We start from the raw sequence: 19,056 nt of genomic DNA on the forward strand, positions 1-19,056 counted from the left end.
CTAAAACTAGGAATTAAAACAACTTTCTCAACTTTATAAACAGCATCTATTAAAAAATCTGCAGCAAATATCATACTTAATAATGGTAGACTGCATGCTTTCCACATAAAATCAAGAACATAGTAAGGATATCCTCTTTAACCACTCGCTCGTATTCACATAGCAATGTAAGTCTTAGCACCATAAAGCAAAACAATAAATAAAATAAAAATCAAAGGCATTGGGAAGTAATAAAACTGTCCCTGTTTGCAAACGACATGATTGTCATTGTTCCAAGGACTCAACAGTAAATCTCCCAGAACCAATAAGCGAGTTTAGCAAGGCTGCAGGAATCAGGATAAACACACAACATTCAATCACAGTTCAACAACAAACAAACATGAAACGACAAATGTGAAACCAAAATTTAAAACACAATACCAATTTACAATTGTTCCGAAAAAAATATTTAGAAATAAATATGAGAAAACATGTATGGAATCTATATCCTGAAAATTACAAAATACCGATGCATGAAATCAAAGATCTAAATAAATGGAGAGACATTCCATATTCATGGATTAGAAGACTTAACACAATTGTCAGTTCTTCCCAAAACTAATCTATATTTTTAATGTAATACCTATTAAAACACCAGCAGGGGTTTTGGAAACATTGACAATCTTATTCTAAAATTATTACAGAAAGGCACAGGACTAGAAGAGTTACAATATTTTAAAAAATAATACAGTGGAAAGAATCACACTACCCAATATTAAGGCTTACTATACAGCTACATTAATCAAGACAGTTGGCAGAAGAATAGACATATAAATCAATGGATTAGAAACAAGAACTTAGAAAGAGACACATGCAAATACGCCCAACTGATTTCTGACAAAGGTGCAAGAATTATTTCAAAAAATGGTTCTGGACCAATTGAACATCAGTAAGCCAGAAAAAAAAAAAAAAAAAAAAAAAAAGAACCTCAACCCAAACCTCATACCTTATACTAAAATTAACTCAAAATGGATCATGGACTTAAATGTAAAACTGTAAAACTTTTAGGAAAAAAATACGAGAAAGTCTTTAGATACTAAGGCTATGCAAAAAGTTCTTAGACTTGACAATAAAAGCACGATGCATAAAATGAAAAAAATTGATAAACTGGACCTAATCAAAATTAAAAACTTTTGCTCTATGAAAGATATTGTGAAGGGGATGAAAAGGCAAACTGCAGACTAATTGCAAACTATGTTGTAGTCACACAACAGCCTAGCCAACTGTCCCTCCATGTCTTTCCTTAAGGAAAGAAGAGTCTGTGAGATTGTGCCTTTCTGGGACTCTGTTCCATCCTTGTGTTTACACATTATGTCTCTCTGTCTGGTCCCCAAAAGATGGTTTACAGCCAAAGACGGGTAAGATATCTCACGGGAGATACAACCTAAGCCAGGTGAAACCGAGTGGGGACCCCTAATGAGCTACCTTAAAAGAATAAGGGAAGGGGCCTTGCCTCCCCTTCCCCCTGCCTGGGAAAGTCTGTTGCGCACCCTGGCTTTTCCCTTGCAGCTGTTTGTGAGAGAAGTCATGAGGACAACAAAGATCAGTTCTCTCCACTTCTCTCTACGGAGCTGTTACAATATGAGAGACTTGACCCTGAGAAGGTACAGACCTTAGGTAAGACATCAGGAAAACTTGTGCTTCAGCTGTTTAAAGGTTAAAATAATTGGCTTGGGATGTTTCTATAACGTGATAAGTGAGTCTCATAAACCGTGCCAAAAACACTACTACTCCCTTGTATACTTATCAATAAAAGCCTCCAGTCGGCTTTATTCAGGGCTCCAGTCCTCTGAGACTGAGAGACCCCTGGCCTTCGGAGAGATTTAACAGCATTAAGTCTCTGTTTGTTTCTTTCTTAAAAACTTAACCCAAACCGCCCCTTCTCGCCTCCTCACTACCCTTGTTGTGTGGGACGCGACACTATGTATCCAATGAAGTATTTGTATATAAAACATAAAGAACTCTCAGAACTCAAGAATAAAACATTACAATAGGAAATGGGCAAAAATGATGAACAGACATTTCACTAAAGAAGATAAGGATGGCAAATAAACATATGAAACAATATCCAAAATCACTGGCCAATACAGAAATGTAAATTAAAATCACAAGGAGAGAACATTAAATAACCATCAATGTTTAAAATAAAAAATAATTATAACAAATGTTGGCAAGAATAGAGAGGACCCTTTGTATCTCTGGTGGGAATATGAAGTACCACTTTCAAAAATAGCTCAGTAGTTTCTTACAAAAGTAAACATGCATTTATGACACTATATCTGAGGGAAATGAAAATGTTATGTTCACACAAAAACTCATATGAATGTTCATAACAGTTTCATTTATAACAGTGAAAAACTGGAAACAATTCAAATATCTTTAAACTGGTGAATGGTTAAATAAACTGTGGTACATCCATACCATGGAATCCTATTCAGCAATGAAGTGAACAAACTACTGATCCATGCAATAAGTTGGAAAGATCTAAAAAGAATTATGCTGAATGGGAAAAAAAAAAAAAGCCCATCTCAAAAGATTACACACTGTATGACAAAATTATAGAGATGGAGAACAGACTAGTGGTTGCTTGCAATTAAGGAAGCGAGTAGGAAGAATAGTAACTATAAGGATAGGGCAAATGATCCTTGTAATAGAACTATTTTGTATCTCGTCTGTGGTGATGGTACACATGTAATAAAACTGTGTGGAACTAAACATATACACAAATAAATACATGTGAAATCTGTACAAGGTTGATGAATTCTATCAATGTCAACTTCCTGGCTGTGCTATTGCACTACAGTTAATCAAAATACTACCATTGGTGAAAACTGGATAAACATACACGGGCTCTCTCTTGGTATTATTTCTTCCTGCTGCAGGTAAACCTACAGTTACTTCAAAATAAAAAGTTGTTGTTGTTTTTTAATGTATCACCTTGCTACTCTTATTTTTGTTTTTATGAGTCCTAGATTAGAATAAATGTCTATGAGCTGATACATTAAAAAAAAAACCTGAAATAAATAAGTAAATAAACAAAAATAAATAGGGCAGAATGGACAGCTCATCCTTAAACAGTAATTCCAATTAATAAATGCAAAACAAATATGGGAAGCATAAAGTAACCATTAGAACACAACAGTAATAAGTTGTTGCAGGCAAGTTCCTTTGATGGATGCAATGCTTAGAATAGTGGGTAAAAGTTTCAGGGAAAACAGCGTATTTGAATAGTTCCCATGAACCTCCTCCAGATAGTCATAAATTACACAGAAAAATGTAACTTTTCAGGGGATAAACCTAGCACACTCTACATTAAACAAGTTACCATAGTTAAAACCACCAGAAGTGACATACCGACATCACACACCCCCTGATATATCATAATGCAATATAATCATGAGAAAGCATGAGGAAAACCCAAATTGAAAAAAATACTACAAAATATCTCACCACTACTCTTCAAAAGTGTCAAAGTCATGGAAGGCAAGGAAAGACTAAGGAACTGCCACACCTGGGAAGAGACTAAGGAAACATTAAAACTGAATACAAAATGTGATATTGGAACAGAAAAAAATATATATTAATGAAAGAAAATAAGTAGAAAATATGATGAAATCTGAATACTCTGTAGTTAATAAATACTGTTATACCAATGATAATTTTTGATAATTGCCCTATGGTCACTCAGGGTGTTAAATTTAGAGAAAGCTAGGTGAAAGGTATGATAACCCTCCGTACTATTTTTAAGAGCTTTATTGAGAATAATTTATATATAATAAGGTTCAACCATTACAGTGCACAATTCAATGGCTTTTCGTATAGAGTTCCACAAACATCGTTGTAATCTAATTTTAGAACATTTTTATCCTCCGAAATAGAAACCTTGTACTCATTAGCAGTCATTCCCCACTTCACAACCCCTCAATACTGTACTATTTTTGCAACTTTTCTATAAGCCTAAAATTATTTCAAAATAATACAAAAATAATTGTATTGCATTGAAATAAAATTTATATAGATATACAAATTATGACACACTATAGAATGGCATATAATCAAGAAGAAAATGAAATTCATGTGTTCTGAAGTTTTTTAATTGTCTCTCCTACATAATAATGTATTTCATATAAGGTTTTGTCTTACCTGGCCAGTTCTTTAATTAAATTTGCAATGCGTCTTTTGTCTTCAAGACATAAATCCTTCAGTGATGCACTCTTTATTCCTCCCTGACAGAAATTCTAAAACAGAGAAAACCTTTTGGTTAACTTTTGCTGAAAACAATTTTTAAGACTTTTCAAGAAATCTATTAAAATAAGCACAGGAAGTAAAATTTCTTAGATATCTTTTATCTTGTGGAAACACTACTTGCCTGTTTCATTTAAAACTGTGAACTCAAAACAGGCTAAGACACTGTCTGTCCACCAGGGGACATCATGAAATTTATATAGAAAAACAGACAGAAATAATTCAAAGGCAGAAATGTTCCTGCTTAAATACTATGGAATATTAAAGAAACAACTTTCCCTTGGTAAATGTCACCGAAACAAACACTTAATGGAAGACACTAAGAATCTGTCCTACCATAACCCCCTAGGCTGCTTAGAAGTATACTGAGGTTTGCAGCAGATGGACCTGTTTCTAACCTCTCAATATACCCTGAAGGTCATTCCAAAGGGTACTAGACCAAAAAGCAACAATAATAAAAGCTAACACTTATATCTAGCGCTTACTGAATGCCAGGAATATTCTAAGTACATTATTCTAAGTACATTATTATTAATCCATTTCATTTTCCCAATATGCTATTAGGTAGGTATTATTCTTTTTAAGGTGAGGGTATGTATCTCACCTAGGATTACAGCAGTTAAATAGCAGGATCAAGATTCAAGGATAGGTCCCAGAGTCTGTGCTTCAACCACTGTACTACCCTGTCTCTTGTGCTACATTAAATTCTCCCAGTACTTGAACATCATTAAGAGGTATCTTTAAAGATATGCCACGCAAAGAATCACAAGGGAACTGGAGGAAACATGTACAAGAAAGGAACTGTGATCCTTGGCATTTATCTAACCACAAAATAGGTCAGTCCAACTACTTCTGGTAGTCAAGAATAATCCAAGGCCCTTAAAATGAATCCTGAAACTACTGAGAGCCAAAGATGGGAAAGAGGGGATAAAAGGAAATGGGAAAGAGGACATGGTAAGAAAATAAGTTTGGTTTTTGATATGGTCAATTTAAGATGCCAGGAGGACATTCATGTGGAAATGTTTAGGCAGGAAATTAGAAATGTCGATCTGGCCCTCAAGTCAGATAAAAACAAAGATTTAAAATTTAGCCATTATATTATGGAGGATGTTTAGATTTTTATTATTTTCTTTATACATTTTTATGTTTTAAATTTTTCCTTAAAGTTAAGAAAAAATAGTTTTTGAAAATCATCTACAAATCCAAGAAAGTAATTTTGTATTTGAAAGGACAAGATGGGAATCAGAAGCATATAATATTGTGGGAGAAAAGATAGAAAAAGTTTCAAGAAGAGTGTGGAGTTAACAGTGCTAATGATTCAAAAAGCTAAACAGAATGTGGAAAGCAGTCACTGGATTTGGCAATGGGAGAAGCTGCTGATAGCCCATCAATAGACATTTCAGTAGTGGTGCAGTGAATAAAAGAACAAACAAGAGGAACTCTTTGCACATAGGCAAGAGTTTTAGCAACATTGTGTTGAACAGCAAAAAGCTGAGAATCAGCTTTTATCAACTAGAGAATGGTTAAACTGTGGTGTATTTATACCACGAATTCTATGGGTACTAGTTGTAATGCCACTGACTTTCATCTTCAAACCTACCCTGCCATGCTCTGCTTCCTGCTGCTGAGGCTGAGCCTCTGGAAACCTCAATTCTTCTTTACCACATGGCTATCTGTTAAGCTCTGCCAACTGGAAGAACTAGAGGGTTATGGGTTGTTACAGGAAGAAAGGACACGTTCCTTCCTATTTGCTTCCTGTTCCGATCAGTGTCATCCCTAGCAAGAACAGCTGACTCCAGTTTGCAATCTTTCCTGTTCACAGAACCAGCCTTTATCATATCTCCTCAGGGACAGCAGTATCAGTCAGGCTGGTTCCCCATCATCAGAGGTCCAAGTTCCAGCTCTGAGGGGCTCCTCCTCAAAACTTCTAAATTGTAATAATTCCAACTGTTCCATCTGTTCTCCTGGCCCTAAAAATGGTAGCTGTTTCTTGCAGTTGTATGATAACTAAGTGTGCCTTGTCAGTTCTCCAGCACCAATTTAACAAGTCTTTACGTTAAATATTTTCAGTTAAAATAACTGACTAAACCCGCACTGAATTATCAGTGAAAAAAAAAAAAAGAAATGTAACTATAGACAGCATAAATAAATCTCATGAACACAATACACAAAGTATGAGCTCATTTCTATAAGGTTCCAAATTATATTAAATATTCTTTAAGATTAAATATTCTTTAAAAAACAAATATATTTTATATGACAGTGGTTGGTAAACTACAGCTACAAGCCAAATTTGGCCAACTGCCTGTTTTTTTTTGTTGTTGTTTTATTAAAAAACAGCCATGCACATTCATTCACATTCACACACACACACACGAGTACTTGCGACAGACACCGTCTAAAAGAACTTTAGAACACATGAATTTCATTTTCCTCTCTTGATCATATGCCATTCTACAGTGTGTCATAGAAAAGGCTAAAGTACTTACTATCTAGCCCTTTACAGAAAAAGTCTGTCAAACACTGACATAGAAAAACACATTGATAAACACAAAACTGAGGATAGGAATTACCAAAGAAGATGATATAATAAGGGAAGGACCGATTTACAAAGGCATCACTGCAATCCAATGGTGCAAAGAATGTTCTTCTCAATAATTGGTGGTGGACCAATAGACTATCAGTATAGAAAAAAGAACCGTGACCCTAACTTAACATCATATACATATTAATTCTTGATGAGTAATGGATTTAACTGTGAAAAGTAAAACACGTGCCTTCTAACAAAGAGACAGAACCTTCTGTAGAGTGTAGGTAGCTAATAGACTCACTTTGCTGCCATATGTTTAGGAGCCACTGCAGTGTTCATGCCAATGCCAATGACCGGGTATAGCGGAGACGCAAGAACAGGGTCATTTCTGCTGCTGGAACGAACATCCTTAAAAAACAGTATCTGGTCTGGAGTTCCCCATTGCCCTGATAGACACTACCTCAGACTGTCTTCCAGTCTGAGGCTCGTCTTAGTCAATCTTTCTTCTTTTTTTCTCCTCACAGATGCCAGACCTATAGTGAAATCTTAAGGCTCTCTGTGCCTATCCCTGCCCATTTTACTCTTTATTCTTTACAGGATTTTCCTCCATTAAATCTCTTCCATTTCTAATTCCATCTCTGTATCTACTTCCCAGAAGACTTAAACTGACATAATTGCCATTTTGAGAAAAATATGTGCGCACACACACACACACACACACACATCTGGGACTTCCATATCTAGTCACAATGGACTAGTGGGGACTAGATTTACCCCACTGCATAAAACAACCAAAAAACCTGACAAAATATACAAAACAACAGTTTTCAAACATTAGACAGCACAGGACAGTGATCACTGAAAGAGAGGAACCAAATAAGGTGAGACATACAATTATCCTACCAACTGCCTAAGGACAGTGTTCAGAGGTCAAATAGGGAAACCTAGATGCACTCCAGCAGTCTCCCCAATTTGAGAAGATAGAGGTAGGAGTCCCAGAAAACCAAGGTGTCTAGAGTTTGCGTGGCATAGTAATGGAGAGGACAGAGTTACACAAAAAGAGAGCTCCAGAGATCTATAGAGGGTCCCCTGCAAGTCAAAAACTGAGTACTAACCATAATATGTATATGAGCTACCACAAAGCCAGGGAAAGAACAACCCAAAATGAACAGTGGGAATAATCTCTGTAGCTAATACAGTGCCAGGAACAGTGCATGTTCCCACTAGCCAGAGTCGAAAACCTTGTAATTCAAGGGGCATCAGGAGTAGCATTCAGAAGAGCACTGCCTATAGTGGGCGAAATTAGCCCTATCCTAAAAGTTGCTCTGGTGTCACCTTTAAAAGCTTAAAAATAAGCTTTGAAAAGATCAAACAACTTAATGCTGTCCCAGAAGAAAGCTCAAGATTATTTATAGAAATACAAAAATATCTGAAACTCAAAAAAGGTAAAATTCACACTAGCTGGTGGCATACAATAAAAAAACAGGCAGGCAAAGAAGCAGGAAAATACAATCCATAATTAGGAGAAAAATTACTCAATCTAAGTTTAGCTATAAGTGACTCAGATGACAGAATTATAGACAAGAACATTAAAAAAAGTTATAACTATATTCCATATGTTTCAGAAGCTAACAGACTGAGCTTGTTAAGTACAGACATGGAATACATAAAAAAAAAAAATCCAAACTGAACTCCTAGAGTGAAAAACTACATTGTTTTATATGAAAAATGCAGTGACAGATTAGGCATTACAGACGATGATTAATGAACCTGAAGACACAGCAATACAAACTATCCACAGATAAACACAGAAACACCAAAAAAAAGTGAAGAAAAAAATGAACAGAGGATTAGAGAGCTGTGCGATAACTTAAAGTGGCCTAATAATTGTGTAATTGGAGTCATCTAAATAGAGGAGAGGGGATACAAAAATATCTGAAGACATAATGGCTGAAAAATTTCCCACAGATTTAAAAAGCTCAACAAACCTCACGCAAAAGAGACATTTCAAAAACCAGTCCAAGGCATACTATAATGAAATGGCTTCAAACTGGTAACAAAAGAAAATCTGAAAAGTAGCCAGAGTTTAAACTTACACATATTAAATACAGAGGAATAAAAATAAGGATGACAGCAGACTTTTCCTCAAAAACAATGCAAGCCAGGCAACAGTGACGTGTCATTATTAAAGTACAGAAAGAAAAATACCATCAATGCAGAATTCTATAACCAGTAAACATGTCTTTCAAAAATGAAAGTGAAATAAAGACTTTTTCAGGCACACAAAAGCTGAAAAAATTCATTGTCAACATATTTGAGCTATAATAATGTAAAGGAAGTACTTTGGGCAAATGGAAAATGTTATCAGTGATATCAAATGAAAACCTAGATGGGTAAATTTAAAACACATTTATAGCATTTGTTAAACCTCTTTAAAAAAACAATGGAAATAAAAGGAGTCCATAGTGGAAAGGGGAATGTAAAACTATCTCTGTTTACAGATGGCAAGAATTTATATACGAGTATAGAATATTGTAAGGAATTCACCAAAAAACTATTAAATTAGAATAAGTAAATTTAGAAGGTTGAAGGATACAATATCAACAGACTAAAATCAACTGTATCTCTATAAACTAAAAGTGAACAATCAAAAAATGAAATTAAGAAAATAACTCCAGGGGGGGAGGGATATAAATGATGAACGTCTAAGTATTACCTTGTCTTGTGCACCTGAAACTAATAAAAAAAAAATACAAAAAAATAAAAATAAATAAATAAAAGTACAGCACATACAATTATATACAGGACATACTTGAAAATGATAACAAATGTCTTCATTACTGGTTTATGTATTTACTATACTATACTATACTTTCTATCATGATTTTAGAGAGCACATTTTTTAAAAACATGTTTGCTATAAAATAGTATGCCATGTTTCGCCAACGGAAGACTCATACATCTAAAAAAAAAAAAGAAAGAAAATAACTCCATTTATGATAGCATCAAAAAGTACAAATACTTAATACCTAAAATAAACTTAACAAAGCAGTATAAGATATGTACACTGAAAACCACAAAACATTTCTAGAAAGAAATTAAAGACCTATATAAATGGAAAGACATCTTACCCATTATATTCAAGGACTGGAAGACTTAATATTATTAAGTTGAAAGTACTCTCCAAATTGACCTAAAAATTCACTGTAATCTCTATCAAAATCCCAGCTGATCTTTGTGTAGAAATTGACAAGCTGAGTCGATTAGTCGTATGGAAATGCAAGAGACCCAGAATAGCCAAAACACTCTTGAGAAGGAAAAATAAACTTGGAGGACTTATACTTCCTGGTTCCAAAACTTACTGCAAAGCTACAGTAATTAAGACAGCATGGTACTGGCATAAAAAGAAAAATACATACCAATGGAATAGAACTGAGAGTCCACAAATAAATGCTTACATTTATGGCAAAAGATTTTTAAAAACTTTTACATTTCTTTTAGTTGTTAAAAATCATTCACTTTTTTCAGTTACAGTTGACATTCAGTATTATTTTATATTAGTTTCAGGTGCACAGCATAGTGGTTAGATATTTACATAATTTATGCAATGATTCTCCTCCCCCATTAGTCTAGTACCCACCAGGCACTATACTCATTACAATATTATTGACTATATTCTCCATGCTATACTTTCTATCCCCATGACTATTTTGTAACGACCAGTTTGTACTTAATCCCTTCACCTTTTTCCTCCAGTTCCCCAAATTCCCTCCCCTCTGGCAACCATCAGTTTGTTCTATCTATGAGCGGGTTTATTTTGTTCGGTCATTTATTTTGCTCTTTAGATTCCACATATAAGAGACATAATGTGGTATTTGTCTTTCTCAGTGTGACTGATTTCACTTAGCATAATATGTGGTCAACAGATTGTTTAATAAGGGTGCCATGACAAACAAAGGGAAAAGAAGTCTCTTCAACAAATGATGCTGGGACAATTAGGTAGGCACATGCAAAACAATGAAGTTGGGTCACTACCCACACCATATATAAAAATTAAATCAAAATGGATCAAATGTAATAATGTAATATCTAAAAACATAAAACTCTTAGAAGAAAATATTGATGTAAATCTTTGAGACTGGATTAGCCAGTGATTTCTTTAGATATGACAGCAAAGCATAGGCAACAAAAGAAAAAAATAGATATACTGGACTTCATCAAAATAAAAACTATTGTGCTACAAAAGACACTAACAAGAAGTGAAAAGACAATGCACAGAATGGAAGAAAATATTTTCAATCATCTATCTCCTAAGGGACTTACAGATGGAATCTATAAAGAATTCTTACAATGCAACAAGAAGACAATCCAATTGAAAAGGATCTGAGCAGATCCTTTCTCTAAGGAACATGTACAAATAGCCAAGTGGCACTTTTGTAAAAAGATGCTCATCATTATTAGTCATTAGGGAAATATCTTTGCAATAAGAATAAGAAAGATGTAGCCACTTGGGCAGTTTGTCAAAAGGTTAAACACAATCACTATATGACTCAGCAGTTCTACTTCTAGGTATATATACCCAAGGAAACTGGAAACATGTATATCTTATATATATCATATTATCCATATTATTTGTTTAAACTTGTACATAAATGTTCACAGAAATATTATTATTCAAAACAGCCAGAAAAGTATAATAGCTCAAATGTTCTTCAACTGATAAATGGATAAACAAAATGTACATTTCATTCAGGAATGAAATAATAATACATGATACAACATAGATGAAACCTTGAAATCATTACACTAAGCAAAAGAAGCCAGTCACCAAAGGCCACATATTATAAAATTCCATTTATATGAAATGTCCAGAATAGACAAATCTATACAGACTAAAAGTGGGGCTGAGATGACTGGGGAAAGGGGAGTGATTGCTAATAAATATGGAGTTTCTTTCTGGGGTGATGAAAATGTTCTGGAATTAGACCGTGGTTATGGATCCACAATTCTGTGACTATACAAAAACCCAATACATTATATACTGAAAAGAATAAACATGTGAAATATATCTCAATTTGAAAATAAGTGACAGTTGACTATTTAAAACAAAATAACAAAAATATATTTGGGGGTTCATGTATAGAAGTAAAATGTATGACAATATCACAAAAGTCAGGATTTACACTGTTGAATGATACTTAAATTACAGGTGAAGTGAGAAAATATCACTTGAAAATACTCTATGATAAATTAAAGATGTATACTACAATCCCCAAAGCAGTGAAAAGGCCCAACAAAGAATTATAGCTAATAAGCCAACAGAATCATGAGTATGGACTTAATACAAAAGGCTACAGTTGAATATAAAACAATTACATTAAAAAAACTTCAATTTCTAATAAGAACTTGCAAATTCAACTATTTACATCCTAGCGCGAAGTGAGCACATTGGGGATACAAGTAACACAAGTTGGCCTACAGCTAAATCCTGTACACTACTCAACATAATGATTAGTAATAAACTCAAGAACATAAGCCAAGCATTTAAAAACTTTTTCTATAAAGTATAAAGGGTTCAATAGTAAATGTTTTTGGCTTTGTGGGCGTGCAGTCCCTGTAGCCATTGAACACTCTGCCATTGAACACAAAAGAAGCCATAGATACTAAAATAATAAGTGTGGCTGTGTTCTAATAAAACTTTATTTACAAAACAGGTGGCAAGCAGATTTGGCCTATAGGTCATAAATTGCCAAACCATGACTTAAACTTTGCTTGGGAAGACAAAATATAACAAAAAATAAGTAAAATGTATAGATACTATTACAGAGGCAAAGATGAAGGAGAAATCAATGACTGAGCTATAAAAATGAAGAGTCTTTATAAAATTGTTTTCCAAGTGAAGGAAATAACAATAACAACAATAATGCAGGCTAATTTTTTTAAAAATAAAAACATCTTTTTTTTTTTAAAACTTTTTAATTTATTTTAAGGGTGTTTTTCTAGGACTCATCGGCTCCAAGTCAAGTAGTTGTTTCAATCTAGTTGTGGAGGGCGCAGCTCACACTGACCCATGCGGGGATCAAACCTGCAACCCTGGTATTATGAGCATTGCACTCTATCCAACTGAGCTAACCGGCTGCCTGAAAAAAACATCTTTCTTATATTTAAGGATTTATCCATCAGCAATTAATACGAATTCACATGAAGAAAATCGTAACAGAAGCCTAATGTAAAAAACTTGTCGATTTGATTTACTAACCCCACACAGATGAGAATGTAGGTCTTTTGATACATACCAAGATAATAAATTTTCTTAACTGAGGCAAGCCCAGATATTTTTGGAGCACAACACTTTATATTCACATCAAGCATATTAAAGCACCTTACAATCATCCTCTCTATCTTTTCAGAATGCTTATAGATCATCTAATGTTCTTTTAAAGACTCTTCCACCCACATATGGGGGTGGCAAAAAAATGTACACATTTTAAGAGATGTTATCTATGTATTACTTTTCGAAGTTGAATTGAATTACAGTAGCAATGTGTAGTATGATGTTCACTCAAAAGATGGCATTAATCAGATGAATGCTAGTGTCATTCATTGTATTACAATTTTAATACAGTTTTTGCCTCTCTTAAAATGTGTATATATATATTTTTTGGCACCCTCTGTATATCAGTTATTGGTCATCACAGAAAAATCAGTTACTGGTCAGCATTTATAAAGATTGGAGAATAATAATAAAAAAAAAAAAAACAAGTAAGAAATTACTAACCTGTTCATTTACTGAATCTCCTGCACCTTTCATCGACTCCACAGAGACGGAAGCAGCAGTCACCCTGGAAGTCTTAAGTTTAACATTAGTTTTTGGGCTCATCGACTTGTGTCTTGATCTGGTATTTCCTTCTGTAGAAATTCCTAAGGATTTCCATCAAATAAGATTTCAAAATTATATCTTCACATTTTATTAAACCCTCCCCCCATGAACCTCTTCCTTGATATCCTCAACTTTACAAGACCTGATAGGGAAAACTCTAACTTCATTTTAAAGGTAAATAATAATTGTGAAAAGATTGTTTTGAATGTATTAAAGATTCAGTTGAAATATTTTTAAAAGATGCCTGAACATTCATAAGTCATATCAAAGCCAATAAACTACAACATGCCACACATACCCTAACTTAGGAGAAATTAAAGATCTGATTTTTCACAATATAGGGGTACCTTAAATAGTTCAGTTTTACTACTCATCTGAAATAACCAGTAAACTTTAAAGAGTCTATTGCATAAACCCTTTATCAAGAAGTTTTCACACTTTTCTTTGAAATATTAAATTTAGGCTATTATTTGTAATATAAAAAATCAGAAAAGTATTTCTTGCTCTTTAATACACGAATGAAGTATAAGGCAGTATTTTGAACCTTAATAGGGTCATACCAATTTTTTTTTTAATTTTAGATTCTAATGAACTGTTCCTCATCCAGTTATACCTGCAGAGATGTCCAAATGTTTTTTTATCTTTCTCCTAACACTTAAGAAGCATAGGAAGCTTACCAAATTAACATAGAAAATCATACCTGGAACATATACTACTGATTGGTCTTCATCAGAAACTGTACAGGAGGACATGAAGGAAAATACTAGAAGAGATTATCCAATATCCAAATGCTGGTTCTGTTCTGTACTTCTGTTATAATAATTTCTTTTGACCTGGGAATTTATAACTAACTTTTAAAAATAAAACTTAGAAAGCAAAGTAATTGAGTTAAATGTAGCAAAATAAACATTCTTTTAAAGTTCACCTTTGTAGAAACTACATATTTTGTAAAATTTTTGGGAGGCCTTGTACCATAAAACTTTTAACCATGCTTATTCCCAAGTGAGATATCCTACACTATAAATTCTGCTGTTAGGTTTCTTTCCTTTCCTTTCCTTTTTTAAACAAAGGAGTTCAGTGCTCCAGTTTACTTATTACTGGAGAGCTAGCAAGTTATTTTAGGCATGAATAAATAATTTCAAAATGAGCTTTAGATGTGAAGAACAGTTTGAGGGCAAGTCAATCATGTAAACACAAAGGCAATTTTTATTCTTCTGTAGTGCCTTCATGAAATGTCCCACGAAGCCCTACTATTTAACAAGCGGAAGAAATTTCAGACAAAAAGAACTACAGTATTTTGAATTTCCAAAGGAGAAATGTAGGAATGCTAAAACCATAATACTGCTACAGAAAGAAAACCAATACAATAGGAAAGCTTTCTTTCCAGAAACAAAATTTTATTCAGAACCATATCTAAATCCAGATACACCCACAATTTGAGAACACTTGCAGGAAGGAAGGACCTGAACATTTTTTCCAAATGATCTAAAATATTCCAAAGTTTTCTGTTCTTTTATAAAAGGTATTTTTTTCCTAAGATTTCCAGACAAATCATTAACTATTTCCTTCCTTGAAAAAACTGCAGTAAAACAGTAGATTTAATAACATGTTCAAAATGTCCATATATTTCAGCTCATGATCAACCCTAGTAATGGAGTCTTTTCAGGAGACGCTAATTGGATATGCATAGAATTCCTACAGGAATTTAGGAATACAAAGATGGTGCATCCTGTCTGAGTTGCCAGCTGGTTTCTAACAGGTCCCCAGAGCAGCACATATACTATCACAGCTTTAAGATTTTGGCTGACAGCTAGTACCCCTAAACTTTAAATTCCCTCAAATATCAGAGATGGAGCTTAGAAAATTTTAAGAGGCGCATAAAACAGATAAACCAAAAATTAGACCCTATTAGAGATCATTTTTAAATTTGCTGACACCCAATCTATAAAAAGCCTTACAAATGCAATTGTGCAGGCTCTTTAACAGCAAAAACGGATTTATTTTTACATCCCTTGGGACTAGCACACAGCGAGTGCTCAATACATGTTCAATTATTTGCTGTTGTAAATATACACATGGGAAAAAGAACCCAGGTGGAAAAAATCCAAGATGACTCAGGACATGCTCTATATGGCCCTGTCTTCAATTAGAAGTTACAATAATGATAAAATTTGCAGACTATTTTCCAAGGACGATCTATGGAAAGACTAACATGACTAAGCCCTGAAAAACATACCTCACATCCTTAGACCATTCACAAAGGAGCCTGCTCACAGCCGGAAGAGACCAGCCACAGAGGACCCCACTCAGCTGCACCTGATTTGAAAGCTCATCAAGTATTTTACAGTTTCTCCTCTCTTCTCAAACCTGACACTGCTTTCTCCATCCTTACTGTCAGCTAATAACTTTGCTTTCTATTTCTTTAAGAGAAACACAACTGCAGAGACCTACCACAAGCTTCTGTTTACAGATGGCATATTATACATAGGAAACCCCAAAGACTCCACCAAAAGGCAGTTAGAATGAACAAATTCAGTAAAGTTGCAAGATACAAAATCAATGTGCAAAAATTTGTTGCTTTGCTGTAAGGCAGGGTTTCAAATCCCGGTCCCCACATAAGAACGCGGGATATGGTGAGGCCAAACAGGAACACCCACGGAGCCATAGATAGGGGAGTCATACCATTTTATTCTCGCTGGCGGCTGGGATGGAGACACAGGAAGCAGGAGCCGCAATCCACCTGCCTCTTCTCTGCCAACCAGCCAACCCCCAGCGTAACCACGGCAGTTATATTAGTGGCTAACTGGTTACAGTTGACGGCCAAGTAGTTACAGCTGATGTACAGTAGTTACAGCTGATGTACAGTAGTTACAGCTACTACCCGAGCCAGCACCTCTCCACGTGAGGCCAAGAGCCTGGAAACTGCTCTCTGGGACTCTGTCCCCACAATTGTTATACACTAATAACTTATCAGAGAAATTAAGAAAACAACCTCATTTAAAACTGCATCAAAAGGAATAAAATAGCTAGGAACGAATGCCTTGGACAATGCCTCATAAAATTAAACATTTAACCAAGGAGGTGAAAGACCTGTACAATGAAAATTATAAGACGTTGATAAAAGAAATTGAAGACACAAATAAATGAAAAGATATTCCATGTTCATGGATTAGAAGAATTTTTAAAGTGTCCATACTACCCAAAACCATCTACGGATTCAATGCAATCCCTATAAAAATTCCAATATTTTTCACAGACATAGAATAAATAATTCTACAATTTGTATAGAATCTCAAAAGATCTTGAATTGCCAAAACAATCTTGAGAAAAAACAAAGCTAGAGGCATCCACGTCCTATTTCAAACTGTATTACAAAGCTATAATAATTAGACAATATGGTATTGGCATTATAAGAGACAAAAGATCTCTTTTTTCTACTTTTTCTCCATAGCACCTGTAATCATAAGACACAGAATATATTTTACTTAGTCACGGCCTCATCTCATCTCACTAGCTGATGATTTTCATCTTTTGTTCAATGCTGCGTCTCCAAACATCAAAGAATGACTGGCTCATAGTAAACCATCTATGAAAGAATGAAAATGTATTTAACTTTATGAGGCAGTGTCCAACCAGCCTCAGTGTTTTTTTTTCTTTAGTTCATTTAAAAATGGAGATAAAACTCATTAGCAACATGCATGCTAAAATTTCTTTTCAATATAAAAAAACGCTAAATAAACTGGCCTTAACAAATATTTTTAAAAATAAGAGTAAACCTATCTGACATTGCCTCCATCCAATCTATACTTTCTAATCACTTGTAATCTAATCACTCATTATCTTACAAACCCAAATATTTATCTTCTTCAAATACAGAGATTCCTAACAAACATATTTTATGAGAAAGTCAGAGATACAATATTTACCAAACGTATATTGAAACTCTTATTGGGTTCTCTGTGCCACCTTAGTTTGGTTTCTTTAGAAGCACCTCAGTAAGACAAGTTCAGCAAGTAATAAAGAATCCTTAATGATGATACCAATCTATCCAAATCCCCACAGTTAAAATATTAATTAGAAACCCAGTGCAGAAATGGTAGAGAGGAACTTTCATGTCTATCCTAGATCACTGGGAACTGAAGGAAATAAACTTAGTACTGCCCACTCTCCTCTAACCTTTTGAATTTGAATCACTTACCAGCCAGACATGTATATGTACTTATTACTGACCACAATGTCTTTCCTGGCTAGTAGAGGCATACCTCATCTTATTGCTGTTTTTCACTTTATTGTGCTTCAGATGTTGCATTTTTTTTACAAATGGAAGGCAAGACCCTCCCCCAGCAGAAAGATTACAACTGGCTTTATTGTGATACTCAGTGGTCTAGAACCAAACCTCCAATATCTTAGAGGTATGCCTGGTTATTGTTTTAACAATAAACATTAAGTCTTTGTCTATTTTTAATTGAAAAGTCAATGGCAGAGATTAGAACTACAGTGATGTTTTGACCAGGTCCCTTATGGTCTATATTTGTTATTATCAAGTTATTAATACTGTTAATGATAATACACTTGAGGCATTTAAGCAATCACATTTAGACACTGCAGAAACATTAACTTCTGATATTACCAGGAACTATAATGAAGCAGGAAAGCAGTTTATGGCTGAAGGGACATATTTTACTTGCAGATTTAACCCACAAAATGACTATGTGGCATATCCATTGTTTATACATTAGGTACAAAGACATACCTTGTACAAAACAGCACTGATGAATCATAGTAGGCAGGAGGTGCATAACTCATAAGAACAATAGTAAAAATGATGACATTCAGTCACAAATGATCTGTCCTCACATGATGGAAACATCTAGGATGGGCTATCTCTCAATCACATTTCTCTCATTTTTTAGGGGAAGCACTGAAAAATATTTCTTTTAATAGTATGGAGAGAATAACAGATTACAGGTACATACTTTTTGGTCTTTTTCTATTGAAAGCTCTACTATAAAGGCTTTGGGGTAGTCTGGGAAATCATCATTGTGACAAGAGTCAAGATCCAAAGACACATGACTAAACCAAATGATCCATAACTATCACTATGCTTTATACCAAAGAACCAGTAACACATTCACATCTGACATTGCTTTTAAGTCCTGTGGAGATATAAAATGAAAATACCTTAGGCTGGATGTTCATTGGGATAGGCTGGGGGAACAGGTGATACTAGTAACCTTGCAATTCCTTTCAAACATCTGAATTTCTATAGAATGTAATCACCATTTTCCCTATATAATTTCAACTCTTCACTTTCAGTGGGAACATGGGTATTTTACATAAATCTTTATAGAGTAAGAGAGAA

At 34.3% G+C, this 19,056-nt stretch overlaps 1 protein-coding gene across 6 annotated transcripts in view; it reads right to left on the bottom strand.

The window, feature by feature from the left end:
- The window catches only part of KIAA1328, a gene marked incomplete at its 5' end in the record, with an annotated part of 265,288 nt that overhangs the window by 244,395 nt on the left and 1,837 nt on the right, over positions 1 to 19,056 (bottom strand). For 5 of the 6 annotated variants that reach the window (XM_081078167.1, XM_081078170.1, XM_081078169.1 and 2 more), the window contains 3 exons: positions 4,183 to 4,277; positions 13,593 to 13,735; positions 14,395 to 14,430. In XM_081078167.1, coding sequence (XP_080934293.1) covers positions 4,183 to 4,277; positions 13,593 to 13,735; positions 14,395 to 14,430 — 274 coding nt within the window. Of the gene's footprint in view, positions 1 to 4,182; positions 4,278 to 13,592; positions 13,736 to 14,394; positions 14,528 to 19,056 lie in introns of those variants that run through there. The other variant, XM_081078171.1, reaches the window with a different exon arrangement.

This window comes from Rhinolophus hipposideros (genome assembly GCF_964194185.1).
Source record: "Rhinolophus hipposideros genome assembly, chromosome: 17".
In the NCBI taxonomy this organism is placed as follows: domain Eukaryota; kingdom Metazoa; phylum Chordata; class Mammalia; order Chiroptera; family Rhinolophidae; genus Rhinolophus; species Rhinolophus hipposideros.